Source organism: Helobdella robusta, assembly GCF_000326865.2.
Source record: "Helobdella robusta unplaced genomic scaffold HELROscaffold_89, whole genome shotgun sequence".
Taxonomy (NCBI): Eukaryota; Metazoa; Annelida; class Clitellata; order Rhynchobdellida; family Glossiphoniidae; genus Helobdella; species Helobdella robusta.
The window spans coordinates 94,314-108,053 of NW_008705506.1; the positions used below are offsets into that span (position 1 = coordinate 94,314).

The 13,740-nt window shown below is 33.6% G+C and overlaps 2 protein-coding genes across 2 annotated transcripts; one reads left to right on the forward strand and one right to left on the reverse strand.

Annotated features, from left to right (window-relative positions):
- Window positions 1–2,502: 2,502 nt before the first annotated feature.
- Window positions 2,503–2,943, forward strand: HELRODRAFT_182603 (hypothetical protein; the record flags this gene model as incomplete). The annotated part of the gene is made up of 1 exon (XM_009032849.1): window positions 2,503–2,943. One exon carries the CDS (start codon window positions 2,503–2,505, stop codon window positions 2,941–2,943), a length of 441 nt encoding a protein of 146 aa, XP_009031097.1.
- Window positions 2,944–6,851: 3,908 nt separating this feature from the next.
- On the reverse strand, window positions 6,852–7,534 carry HELRODRAFT_182604 (hypothetical protein; the record flags this gene model as incomplete). Its single annotated transcript, XM_009032850.1, has 2 exons — window positions 6,852–6,989; window positions 7,169–7,534. The coding sequence occupies 2 exons, from the start codon at window positions 7,532–7,534 to the stop codon at window positions 6,852–6,854; spliced, it is 504 nt and encodes a 167-aa protein (XP_009031098.1).
- Window positions 7,535–13,740: the final 6,206 nt, after the last annotated feature.

The window sequence follows — 13,740 nt, forward strand, 5'->3', positions numbered from 1 at the left end:
CCAGCCTCAGCAGGTCGGTGTCGAAATTAACGATGGAGCACAGGAAGAGACACACTATATCTAGCAATTCTTCGATAATATGAAGGAAGATGATGGTTTTATAAAACTTTTTCAAATGCTTTCAATTCAATTCTTCGTGACCATATGCTTCAACGCGTCAAGTCTCGGCTCCCAGAAATATCTAATTTTGTTGGTTGGCGTTTCATTTCTGTTTCATTTCTGCCTCTTGGTAACAGCATAATTCATTTATCAGAAAGTGTCATTCATCCACTAGTCAAGGCATTTTGATCCAAATTTATTGTCGTATACTTGGATGACATTGCATTGGGCGGATGTGTAAAGAACCTAATTGATGATGTTGAGTTGATCAACAGTAACGGTTGTCATTATGGTCTCAAACTGGATTTGAAAGAATGCGAAATCACTACAAATCTAACGGCGTTATCTCTTGCCCAAACAAATATTGACAGAATTGAAATAAATGACCATGAATTTTTGGTTCGATCGTTTGTTTGGGCCAAAAAACTGAAGGATTTTAAACATATTATATCTATGATGACGGAAAATAGCAAGCATGATGCCCTTGTTCTGTTGACGCAGACAGCATTCATCCCAAGGCTGTCCTACTTTTGCTAACTCTCCGAGCCCGTCTCAACAGATGTCAGATGATTTCGACGCCAAACTACGCATGGGATTTCGGACCACATTTAATATGACAATAAAGAATGGAATCAGGCTGTTCTGCTGGTCAATATAGGTGGTCTGGGTTTGGATGTCTTAAGAAAAAGATCTTACCAATGGACGTAGTATACTAGGATGACTTAAGACGTGAAAAATTTTAGAGCTTGTGCACGGTTTACGGTGATATAATAGAAATAAAACTTTGCTCACAAAAGAAATGAAATGAACCATTTTTGAAAATATTGAAAACGAAACTGGAAGAATTAAATGACTCATCTTCAAATTAGGGATGAGCGTGGAAACGGAAATTGCAGGAATCTCATGGTTCCATGGGATTCCCATGAGAATTGGTAAAAACTAATTTTCGTGAATGGAAATTTTAGGGAACAAAGAATCACTGTTCAGGAATCGGGAATGATGGACGGGAATGGGAAAAAAAAGAAAAAACAACATATACATGCTCAAAGTTAAAAATCAGTTTTTATCAAAATTAGGTTATCTATGCAACTCAACACTTGCCCATGTGCCTTAACAAAGAAGAAAACCAGTTGAAAGCAATGGAGCCAGAAAGAAATTTCACGCTATTGTATAAATATATATATGTGTGTGTGATCGAGACATACATATTCACATGCGTGAAAGTGTGCGTGAACAAAGAAGATGCAAGCAATAGAGCTATAAAAAAAAATTATATAAAATATATACACCTATCTCCCAATTTACACGGCGCTTGTTTTACACGTTTTCTCTTTTACACGGTTTTCCAAAAAAAATTTTTTTGTTTTCATCGCACTCTACTAAATGCTACTGTGCTTGAACACGTGCTTGCTTGGCTCAATATGAAGAATTTTACATAGATCTATCAAAAAATTCGAAGCAATTGTTAATAACCGATTTTATTACCACCTCTCATAATATAAACATTTCTGCTTCAAAAATCGAATCAACACAAATAACTTCGAGTGATGAAAGTGAATTCGAACCTTCAATTCCAAAAAAAAGAATGAGAGTAATTTCTGACAGTGATAATAAAACACCTTTGGTTTTATTTTTTGTTCCTCTGTTTAATGTATTGTAATTAAATAAAAAAAACAGTGTTTCCGTAATATATTACATATTTTAACCTGTCAATGCATTTTATTTTTATTTCTGTGTACACCTAAAAATATTGAAAAAAATCACAACTGTTAAATAGCAAAATTATGCATTTTCTGCAAGCTTTTCGATTTACACGGTTTTGACTTGAAAATTTTTAATTTTCGATTTACACGTTTTTCTCAGGAATTTTCTCACGTTTTTATCTACCGTGTAAATCGGGAAATAGATGTATACGCCAACATGTGGTCGACACAAACGCACATTTTTGGTCATTAGAAATTCATATTATGCATAGTATGAATATTCCTGAACATGTTTAAATTGTTTTAATTATTATAATTGTAATTTTTTATCGTTGTCTTATTACTTTTTAAAGCTTTTGAATTTTTATTTTGTTTGTTACTAAAAAACACGTTCTTGATATTTGCTTTTTCAAAAAAATTGTTTTTGGTGTTCAAAAATTTGCAAAATGGAAACAAAAGGGAATGGGAGGGAACGGGAGAAAAAACGCGGGAATAAATTGAAAAAATTGGAAATGGGAATTTTTGAGAACGTTGTCATAAATAGAAATATGGAAAGGAATCGGGAATGACAAACAAAAATGGGAGGGAATTGGGAAAAAATTTCATTTCCCTCTCACCTCTACTTCAGATAAAGCCAGATTGATGGCTGTTAGAAGTGAATTGAGTTTTGCTTGGATAAGGTCTATTCCCGGTACGTCATATGGTACCGGCAAGACTTGACAATTCTTCCATTAGAGTAAGTTTATGTTTGAGACTTGGGTTGCCGGTAGTGTCAAGTTACAGATGTTTGTGTGGAGCTGATGTTTCTCAACTGAGTCACCATGGCCTATCGTATAGGTTGGGTTTAGGAAGGCAAACAAGGCATTCTGCCATAAATGATTACATATGTAGATTGTTCAAGAAAGCATATATATCTGCCATTAAAGAACCAGCAGGCTTACTATCTGAAAGTAATGAAAGGCCAGACGGTTACACCCGAGTGCCCTGGTCCCAGGGTTGTTGTTTTGTCTGGGATAAGACGTTTTGTCACACGCTGCACGAAAAGTGCATCAATTACATGGCTATGGAGCCAGGTTCTGCTGCGGTGAAAACTGCCGATTTTAAGAAAGCTAAGTACAAAGATCTTAACGACAATACGTGAGTATTTGTTCCAATCTTAGTAGAAGCATTTGGTCCAGTTGATTAAAAAACGCAATTATTTTTTGATAACATAGTACTAAAATTGTTGATAAATCCGGTGATCCAAATGATAAAATTTATATAAAACAAAATATATCGTTATTGTTGCAAAATTATAATTAATTTTGTATTTTAGAGAATATTGCTAACCGCCCTTCTGTGCAAGGGTGTGAAATGATGGTTTTTATGGCCATCGTTTTTAACCATGGGCTTGTACATACACTTTGTGTGTTAATACATGTGTAAGTGTTGTGTGTGTGTGATAATACATGTGTATATGTGTATGTGTGAGTGTGTGTGGTGTTATATCCAATTCAATTTATTGTCGAAATCTCTTGATGGTTTCATTTAAAATAGCATTTTGTTAAATCATTTCAATATTTTATTGTCGGTTACGCAAAGAAAAGCATGATACGGGAGAAATACGATACTGTCCCACACAATTTAAAATGGTTGGTGACTGTTCAAATGTTTAATTTAAAAAATTAAAGCATTATAAAAATTATAAGAATTATAAAAAAGAAGGTAGTCTAATTCCCATAAATGTTGGGTTAATAAATATTATTAAATTTCAAAAAAAACTAAAAGTTGTTTTTATATTTTTTTAGTCAGAAAACAATAATTACCTTGAATAAATCCAGAAAATATTTCAATTTCCGAATTATCAATTATTCTGCTTTGTGATTTGCCAGCCTCCACCAAGAGTAAGTTATCGCTCATAATGTCATCATTCTTTTTTAAACTGATTATTAACTCTCTAAAGATGAAAATAGTTTTATAAAAGTTATTGCATAAAACAACGAAAAATCTTGAAATTAAATATTAGTAATATATAATAGCTGATAAAAACGCATTTTATCCGCAATATAATCTTGTAAATATAAATATATATTTGTAAAATTAGGGAAGACGGTTAAGATGGTACTAATGAGAAAAAGAGATTGGAAAAAAAAGTTTGTAGACCTGCAAAGAAATGGATAGACGACACTACCGAATGGACTGGTGTTGGTATTCTGAATTCAATAAAACTGGCAAAAGATAGAAAAGGTTTTTGGAAAGATAAAGAAAAGAAACGTAAAAAGCATACTTAGATGTAAACCATCTGCCTCGACGGTCTCTGATGGACAAAAGAGGATCATTGATTGATTGATGATATGATATGATATGATATGATATCTATCAATTAACTTTGAGCGCGTTTTTGAATTTTTCTTTGATATAAATTTGTATACAGCGGGATAACTGTTATATTTTAAAGCTTGACGTAAATTTTGAAGATGTGAAATCAAAAAAAATTGAAAAACATCGGTGTTCAGGATGTTTCTATCACCACAATTTTTAAAAACTATGGTTTATTACATTGATTTATTATGCCAAAATTGGTTCCAGTCAATCAATCAATCTTTGTTTAGCGTCCAGAGAGCCAGTTCCCCGAGGTAGGACGTTGTTTTCTTTGCCATCGATTTTTTGCGCCAAATTAGACGATCAGTTGTACCCATTTCATTTAAATTTAGTGCTTTCATGTCTTGCTCGATTGTTTGCGACCAGGACTTCTTTGGACGGCCTTTGGGACGTGTGCCAGGTACTTCAACATCTGCAAGAGAAGTTATGACATTGTTTCTACTTGTTTGACAAGACCAAACCACCGCAGACGATGTTGCCGGCATTCGTCCTTTATATCATTTAAACCAGCACGGCGCAGGATTTTGGTAGATTTGATGTGGTCCTTCAGACTAATTCGTTGCATCCATCGGAGCATTTTCATGTCGGTTCGTTGAAGTTGTTGTTCCAGTTTGGTTGTCATTGGCCATGTTTCTGCACCATATGACAACACCGGACGTATCACAGATTTATAAAGTCTTGATGGTAGTGGTAGTGGGATGTCACGCCGCATCAATATAGAGGCAAGGAGATGCCATTTATTCCAGGCTGCACGTATGCGTGCTCGAACGGCAGCTTCAGCTGTTCTAGTACAATCCAGAACATCCCCTAGATATTGAAACGATGTGACTTTCTCTAACTTAATGGCTTCAAAAACATTGCTATTTCGAATTTGTTGTTGTGGATTGATGTAAGCAGGACAAACAAAATTGGACACTTTGGATAAAGTACCAATTATTTTTGAACAACGTTTGTGACACCACTGGTTACACTGCTGACACTTGATTGAATTGTTACCTACACCAGCTTTACAAACTGAACAGGGCCATCGTCCAGTAGATGTGGATTGGATGGGTTCACCTGTGTTCATTGCTTTGGTTTTGCTGATGTTGACTTTGAATCCATGATCGGCAAGTCTGGTGTTCCAATTTTAAAACATCTGTGCTGCATTCTGCTCAGACGTGGCTGTTAAAACGATATCATCAACATATATTAGATTCTAAATGTCATCACTGCGTATCGGTTTTGTGATTTCTTCCATCACAGTTATAAATAACAGTGGACTGAGAATCGAGCCTTGGTGAACTTCAACGCCAATGTCAAATGCATCTGTGTTTCCAACCGTTGTGCTGACAAGAGTCTTAGTATTCGTATACATGTCCATCACAAGTCGAACAGGATATTCTGGAATGAGTTGTCGACGTAGACTCCACCTGATTGCTTCACGGGGAACTCGATCAAATGCTTTTTCAAGGTCTACAAAAATGTGTGGTAGTTGTTGATGCTTTGCGAGGTACTTCTCTTGCAGTTGCCGAAGGATGTGAATTGCATCAATTGTTGAATTCACCGCTAGGAAACCAAATTGATAATTTCCGATTGTGATGCACGACATTAATCTTCTCTCAATGATTTTCTCGACAATTTTCAGGGAGTGTTCTAACAGACGTATACCCCGATATGATGAACAGTTCAATGGATCACCTTTGCCTTTGTATAGCGGGACTGTCATGCTATAGTTCCATTCAGTCGGCATTGAGCAATTTCTCCAGATTTCACAGCAAAGTTGTAATAACGTTTGGATACCTGCAGTACCAGATGCTTTGATAATGTCATTTGTGAGTCCAGAGGGCTCTGCTGCCTTTCCATCCTTCATAGCTTTCAGAGCTTCTGTAAGCTCTTCTATAGTGATGTCTGGAATCGGACCTTTGATGGGTGGAGCATCAAAGTTAACACTGATGGGATTTGTTTCGTTTAACAGACGGTTGAAGTATTCTCTCCACTGAAGCTCGATCTTATCTTGTTCAAGAACCATCTCATTTTTGTCATTTTTGATACATGAGGCACCAACTATGTCTTTTTTGTACGCTTTGCTTGTTTTGCTATACGATATAGAGATTTCATTTGTTCACCTTTGCTTTTAGTGAGCCACTCTCTGCACTGATCTGTCCGAGCCGGTTTGACTTGACGTCTTGCATAGTTGTTCTTCTCACGGAAAATTTTATGGTCATCAACAGACTTTGATTTTTGCCATTGCTTGTATGCAACTTTCTTTTCAGCTATTGCATTTTGTACACTGTCATTCTACCACCAAGTGTCACGTTTATGCTGACGTTTTGTACCAGTTTTCCCACAAACTGTAGTTGCAGCGTTTATCAAAACTGTTTTGTATGTACTCCAATCTGTATTGGCTTGCGATCGGTGGTCTAACTGTGTGGTGACAATCTGTTGAAATTTTTCTCGATGAATATTGCTTTTCAGCTTCCACGTTTTGATTCTCTGAGGCATTTGTTTAGACTTGTTTTGACAGTTCGACAACCAGGTCTGCCACAAGGAGTCTATGTTGGGCGACACATGATTCGCCAGGTATAACTTTGACGTTTTTGAACAGCCTTCGGTGTGGTTGCTTGACAGCGAAGAAATCAATTTGCGTGGCTGATGGTCAACTTTTATATGTTATGAGATGTTCCAACCTCTTTCTAAAATATGTGTTCAGTAAACAAAACCCGTGACTTTCAGCAAACTCAAGGATGCGGTTGCCATCTTCAATCCGTTTTCCATAGCCAAAACCGCCATGTACGTTGACAAAATCATTTGTTTTCTCTCCAACGTGGCCATTGAAATCGCCTCCTATCAGGATTGTTTCAGATTTTGGTATTATTAATATGGTGTCAGAGAATGCAGCCCAGAAGTCATTTTTCATCTCTTCTGATTCGCCTGTCTGTGGTGCGTATGCAGAAAAAAATAATCATTTCTATGCGAAGCTTGATCCACATGAGACGTGAATTAATCCTTTTAATATCTAGTACTTCTTGGGCTAGCGGTTTTCTGACAAAAATTCCAACACCATTTTTTACCGTCTTTTGACCATTCCAGAATAGTTTATATTTTTCTTTGTCTGAGTTGACATGACAGACACCATTCGATTTCCATCGGGTTTCCTGAAGGCAGCAGATGTCAATCCTTCTACGCTCGAGCATTTCTGCGATTTCCATGCTGCGGCCAGTCAGTGTTCCAACATTGAGCGTTCCAAGTCTAAGTACCATAGAGGGGCCATTTTGAATTTTTTTGCAACATCCCTCCGCTATTGCATACTTTTCAGGTATTCTTGGCACCCCTTGACCACTTAAGGCCTGCTGGGGACTAGGGGCCGTTGTTTTTCTTTGTAATAGCATAAGAGTAATTTGGGGAAAGTTTTTACATCCGGACACCCATCCTGACGACAACCACCAGTTATAAGCGGTGGGCCTAGCCTTTTGCTCAAAAGCACGCAAGGCAGCGTGGATGCAGTTTTATGTCATGCCCAGGACATGATGCTGGAATGAAAAACTTTTAATTTCACAGTATGGGAATAGAAAAGGGACGTGTGTCTAGTAAATTTCGTTTGAATGTCATTGCTAAAAGTAAAAAAAATCGGTAAAATAATTAGGCAGCTGTTGACGTAAAAATTTAATACAAAAATTGATGTGAAGAAATTCTTTAATTGGTAAAATGTTGACTGACAAATAATAAGCATTGGTTATGTGAGTACGCAGTGGAAGAGTCAATATTAGTCTTATAAACCGATTTTGACATTTTTGAAGATAATTTAGATGGCTTTCTGGACTTCTGTCCTATAAAAGATTGCAATAAATTAAATGTGGATATATCAGGATATAGTAAAGTTCAATCAAGATGTCGTAGTTTATTTTTGATTTAATTTTATATAAAATACCTAAAATTTTATTGATCTTAGTTAAAGTGATTTTATATGTGATTCCCATAAAAGATTATCATTTATTAACACCCTTAAAAATTGTGTAGAATATGATCTAGGTAAAGCCAAATTGTTAATTCTAATATCAAGGTTGCCTATTGTGTTGGTAATTATTGTGGGACCGAATAATATAAATGAACATTTTGTTAAATTAATAACCAATTTATTGTGGGTAAACCAATCTACAAATTTTAGTAATCTTTGTTTATGCGGTCACAATCCATTTTAAAATCCTTTGAAGTAAAAAATATGTTAGCATCGTCCGCACATAATAAAATATTTGCCGAATCGGTCGCATTGACAATATCATTAATAAACAAGACAAACAAAAGAGGTCCGAAAATTGAACCCTGTGGAACCCCACTGTTAATGTTCAAACATTCTGATTTGAATCCTTCTAACGCAACATATTGCTTTCTATCCCTGAGATACCTTTCACACCACAAGTAGGCTACACCTCTTATAATTTCTTCAAGAGTAAATCGTGGTTTATTGACGTCAAATGCTTTTGACAAATATATAAAAATTCCTAAAGTAAGATTTCTATCGTTTAAAGTCTTAAAGACATTCTGAATCAATTCAAACACAGCTAATTCAATCGAATGCTTACTGCTTAGGCCTATTAACAACTACATATTATATTATTTGCTGTTACAAACGATGCATTATTCTTTCAAGTGTCTTCGAAAGAGGTGAAAGAAGAGAAATTGGCCAGTAATTGCAAGTATCCTCTGGGTTGCCTTTTTTGAAAACTGGAACAATTTTAGAAACTTTGAAACAAGTTGGAAATATGCCTTGCGATAACGATAGGTTGATAATGTGAGTCAGAGGAACAAGTATTTAAAAAATAATTATTTTTTAAATAAAATTACTTAATGTATCATCTGACGTAGAGAAGTACTTTTTTATTTTTCATGTTCGCAACTATACTCAATATTTCTATTTTGTCAGCAGGTTGAATATTCTATATAAAATTGGGTAATGTATTACATATTGGTCTATTACTATTAGTTATTGGATTATGCTGCGTTTCAAGTAAATTGTCAGCTACATCTATAAAATATTTATTGAATGCACTACATATTTCTTTATTTTTCATTAATTTGTCACCTATTTTTAATTTATTTATATTAAGATGTGATAATTTTTTATTTAAAATATTATTCATAACATTCGATTTTTGTTTGGCATCGTTTTTAGCTGTCATAAATTTACATTGATAGTAATCGTGTAACTTTTTTTTTATTAGTCTTTATTATTGCAGCTCTGACATACGCAGAACCACTTTCAATGTTACTGATATATTTTCTATATATCTTTATTATGTTCTTCATATCTTCAACAAATGATATGAAGCAGCCATCTTCGCCACAAAGGCTGTTTATCCTTTTCACACGACGTACACATGTATTTATGTGCTCGCAGAAGCACCGCATCATAAACGCTGAGTTTATGATAGCCACTGAGATTCGTGGGATTGGTAGAATAAGACATAGTAAGACATTTACAAGTTATAGAAAAAGATATAGAAAAAAATAGTCATAGCAAAAAAGAAGAGAACTCACATGATCAAAAGCAAAAAACAAGAAACCACCTAAATTACAAAACCACCGAGAAAACGTGCCACCATTAAGTTAAACGTAAAACACACACACGTATATATATATATATATATATATATATATATATGTTGGTAATAGACCATAATTTTTACAATATTCTATAAATTCTACCGAATGTTTGGCGTTAATATGTTTGTAGTTCGTTTTTTAAATTTTTCTCGCTAAAGTTTTTTGGTGAACGTTTAGTTTATTAAAATTCAAAATAAACTTATTTTCCGAATTCATGCTGCAAATAAGGCCAACGCAGTTGGTTGGAGCAGACCCTCACTAAATTATTAATATGTGAATCTCTCTTTAGGTTTTGAGTCAATAGCAACTCTAAGACTACGGACAGATGTGGAAAATTCAATAATGTCATTGCCATTACAGATTGATCAAATTTTGACCTTTGACAACTGCTGCCATTAACCAACCGGTAATATTTGTTTCTTAGAATGATTTAACTTTAACTGATTCATACTCATCCAAGAGCTAATTTCGATAAGACATTCAATCAGTTTATTCAGAAAAGCGTCAATCGAATCAACAGGACACCAATAACTGAATATCATCAGCAAAGGCGTGGGAGATGAACTCATATTTTTTTGAATGATATCAAAAACATCAGCAGTGTACATAAAAAACAACAGAAGTCCCAACAAAAGATAGTTTGTTTACGTCAGAGAGAGTGTTGTTGTAAGAAACCTGCTGGGTGCGGCCTAGAAGATAGGAAAAGAACCATGATAACACTGAATCAGAGAGAAAAAAATTGTGGAGAGTTCATACATGAGATGAGTATGATCGACACTATCAAATTTTTTTATTAATATTATTCTTTAAAAATCAGGATCTGACAGACGCAGAAACTGTAACAACATGCAAGGCAGTAGAACAAAATTAAACAAAATAAATACAAAAAATGAGGAAGAAAAATGATAAAACATGAAAAAAAAGCACTCATATCAAGTAATAAAAAAAAGAAACGCATTGACTGTCAATTGAAGAGAACCACTGGGAGAAAATATCAATGAGTGAAGTTTTTGTAGAAAAATATTGGCAATAGCCGGATTGGTCCTTTGGTTTACAAATTGTTTTGTTTGAATGGTGTAACAATTGTTTGATAACAACCCGTTCAATGACTTTAGAAATGAATGAAAGATTAGAGATAGGTCGGTAATTTGATAAAACGTTGTCAAATTTGATCTTTATATATATATATATATATATATATATATATATATATATATATGACTAGATAGTTATTAGAATATTTCTAATTTCCATCTAAGTTCACTTTGTTTCTAATTTCCATCTAAGTTCACTTTGACAAAGTCAATCTCCATCTAAGTTCAAGTCAATACAAAGTCATCTAAGTTCAAGACAAAGTCAATATTTCCCTATATAAACAGCAGAAAGCACTGATGATGATTCATTCGGAATTGAAATATTTGAAGCATGAATTCGGAAAATAAGTTTATTTTGAATTTTAATAAACTAAACGTTCACCAAAAAACTTTAGTGAAAAAAATAGAAAAAACGAACTACAAACATATTAACGCCAAACATTCGGTAGAATTTATAGAATATTGTAAAAATTATGGTCTATTACCAACATATATATATATATATACATGTAACACCAAAGTAATATACCAGAACAGCAACTACACGCATCTTAAAATTGCAGAAGCAGTCCTAATCGACATCAATAAACCAAAAATAAATATACAACAAAAAATGACAACCTCACTTCCAACCCGGCGCTTAACCAACAACGAAAACAAAGAAGTAATAAAAACTAGCATCGTAAATAGTGACAAAGAAGAATATGATACTATCGATGAAGAAAAGGAGACCAAAGAAGATGACCAGCCAATTAAGAAACCTGACACCTAATTCGCATCAAAGTTCAATTTTACAACATCAAAGTTAATTTTTACAACGTCAAAGTTAATCTTGACAAAGTCAATATTTCCCTATATATACCGCAAGGAGCACTGACGATGATTCATTCGAAATCGAAATATGGCCTTATTTGCAGCATGAATTCGAAAAATAAGTTTATTTTCAATTTTAATAAACTAAACGTTCACCAAAAAACTTTAGTGAGAAAAATCGAAAAAACGAACTACAAACATATTAACGCCAAACTTTCGGTAGAATTTATAGAATATATATATATATATATATATATATACATATATATATATATATTATATATATGTATATATATGTATATGTATATATATATATATATATATATATACATATATATATATATATATTCATTGAATTCTATTGCTATATTTTTATTATTATTTAAATATGTTATTTTTAAATTAATAGCACTAAAATGAATATTATAAAACATCTTGTTAATATAATTAATAAACTAAATAATAAATTACAATTTATTATTAGAAAAATAGAAAAATTAAAATTAATAAATAATGATAAATAATACTATAGCGATAGAATTTAATGAAAATTTATGGCCTTATGCCTAATTATACACACACACACACGCATATATATATATATATATATATATATATATATATATATATTATTTAGAAACTTATAAATCACCGATTATGACACTTACAGTTTATCATAGGCGCTGTTACTGATTTATAAAAGAAGCAAGTTTTTAAAATTCATATTCGAAACAAGTGTGTTTAAAGTTTCTTTTTGAACTGATCCAGTAATAATCCAGTTTGACGCAAACAACAAAGAAAAGCATTCCAAACAGATGGACCACTTATGGAGAAATTAAGTGAACCAATCTTAAGCTTGGTCACAGTCGTGACAAACGTATTAGCACTACTTAATCTCAAATCATAGTCAACACCTCCTTTGTTTGCAAACATCTATCGGCCAAATATTTTGGTACCAAATTGTTCAGACATCTAAAAACCATAACAGCAATTCTAAAAATAATTCTTTTATGAAAAGGCAGCCAGTGGAGGTTGTTTAAAACTGGCGTAATATGGTCACACCAGCAACTGCCTGTAACAATCCTGGCGAACCTATTTTGAACTGATTGCAGCATGGCTATTTCTTTTTTAGAAACACCATACTAAAGGCTATTACAGTAGTCAAGACGTGAATGAATGAAAGCGAGCATAAGAGCGCATGAAGTTTTCTTAGTTAAAAACTTTTCAATTAGTTTAAGACGACGAAACTGAAACATACACATGGCAGACACTTTTTTCACGTGATCAAACATATTCAAATTGGTGCCGATAGTAAATCCAAGAACAGTTGAATTCCTGCAAAAATCAATCACAGTGTCATCAATTTCAACCGAATTTAAGTCAGTCTGTGACAGTCTTTGCCACGTACCAACGGGGAGTAAGTTTGTTATAGACTTATTCATTTGAATGCCATTTTGGTCCATCCAAACATCAATCTTAGTGAGACAGTTAACAAGTCTTTCTTTTAAATCAACAACAAAACTAGGGGGAGTGCTGGCAACCAACTGAATGTCATCGGCATATGCAAATGCCCTGAAACTAAATTCATTCACCCCATTTAGTACATCACCCGTGTAAAGCAAAAAAACAGTGGGCCCAGCACAGAACCCTGCGGTACCCCATATTGTAAAACATCACTATCAGACAGGACATTATTAAAACAAACCTGTTGAGACCGATTGAAAAGATATGACTTTAACCAATCTAACGCTGAACCACTAATACCATAACTAATTGAAAGACAACGAAGAAGAGTATCGTGCTCAACGCAATCGAAGGCAGCACTCATATCAAGATATCAAGGACAGCTAGTATAGAAACTAGTCCAGCATCTGAAGCCTTAAATAATTCAGATGTTACTTGTAGTAACAACGTCTCAGTTAAATGGTGCTGCCTATAACCAGATTGATTAACCAGTAAAAGATTATTTGCGTTCAAATATCTTATAATTTGGTGAGCAACACATATATATATATATATGTGTTGCTAAACATATATATATATATATATATATATATATATATATATATATATATATATATATATAG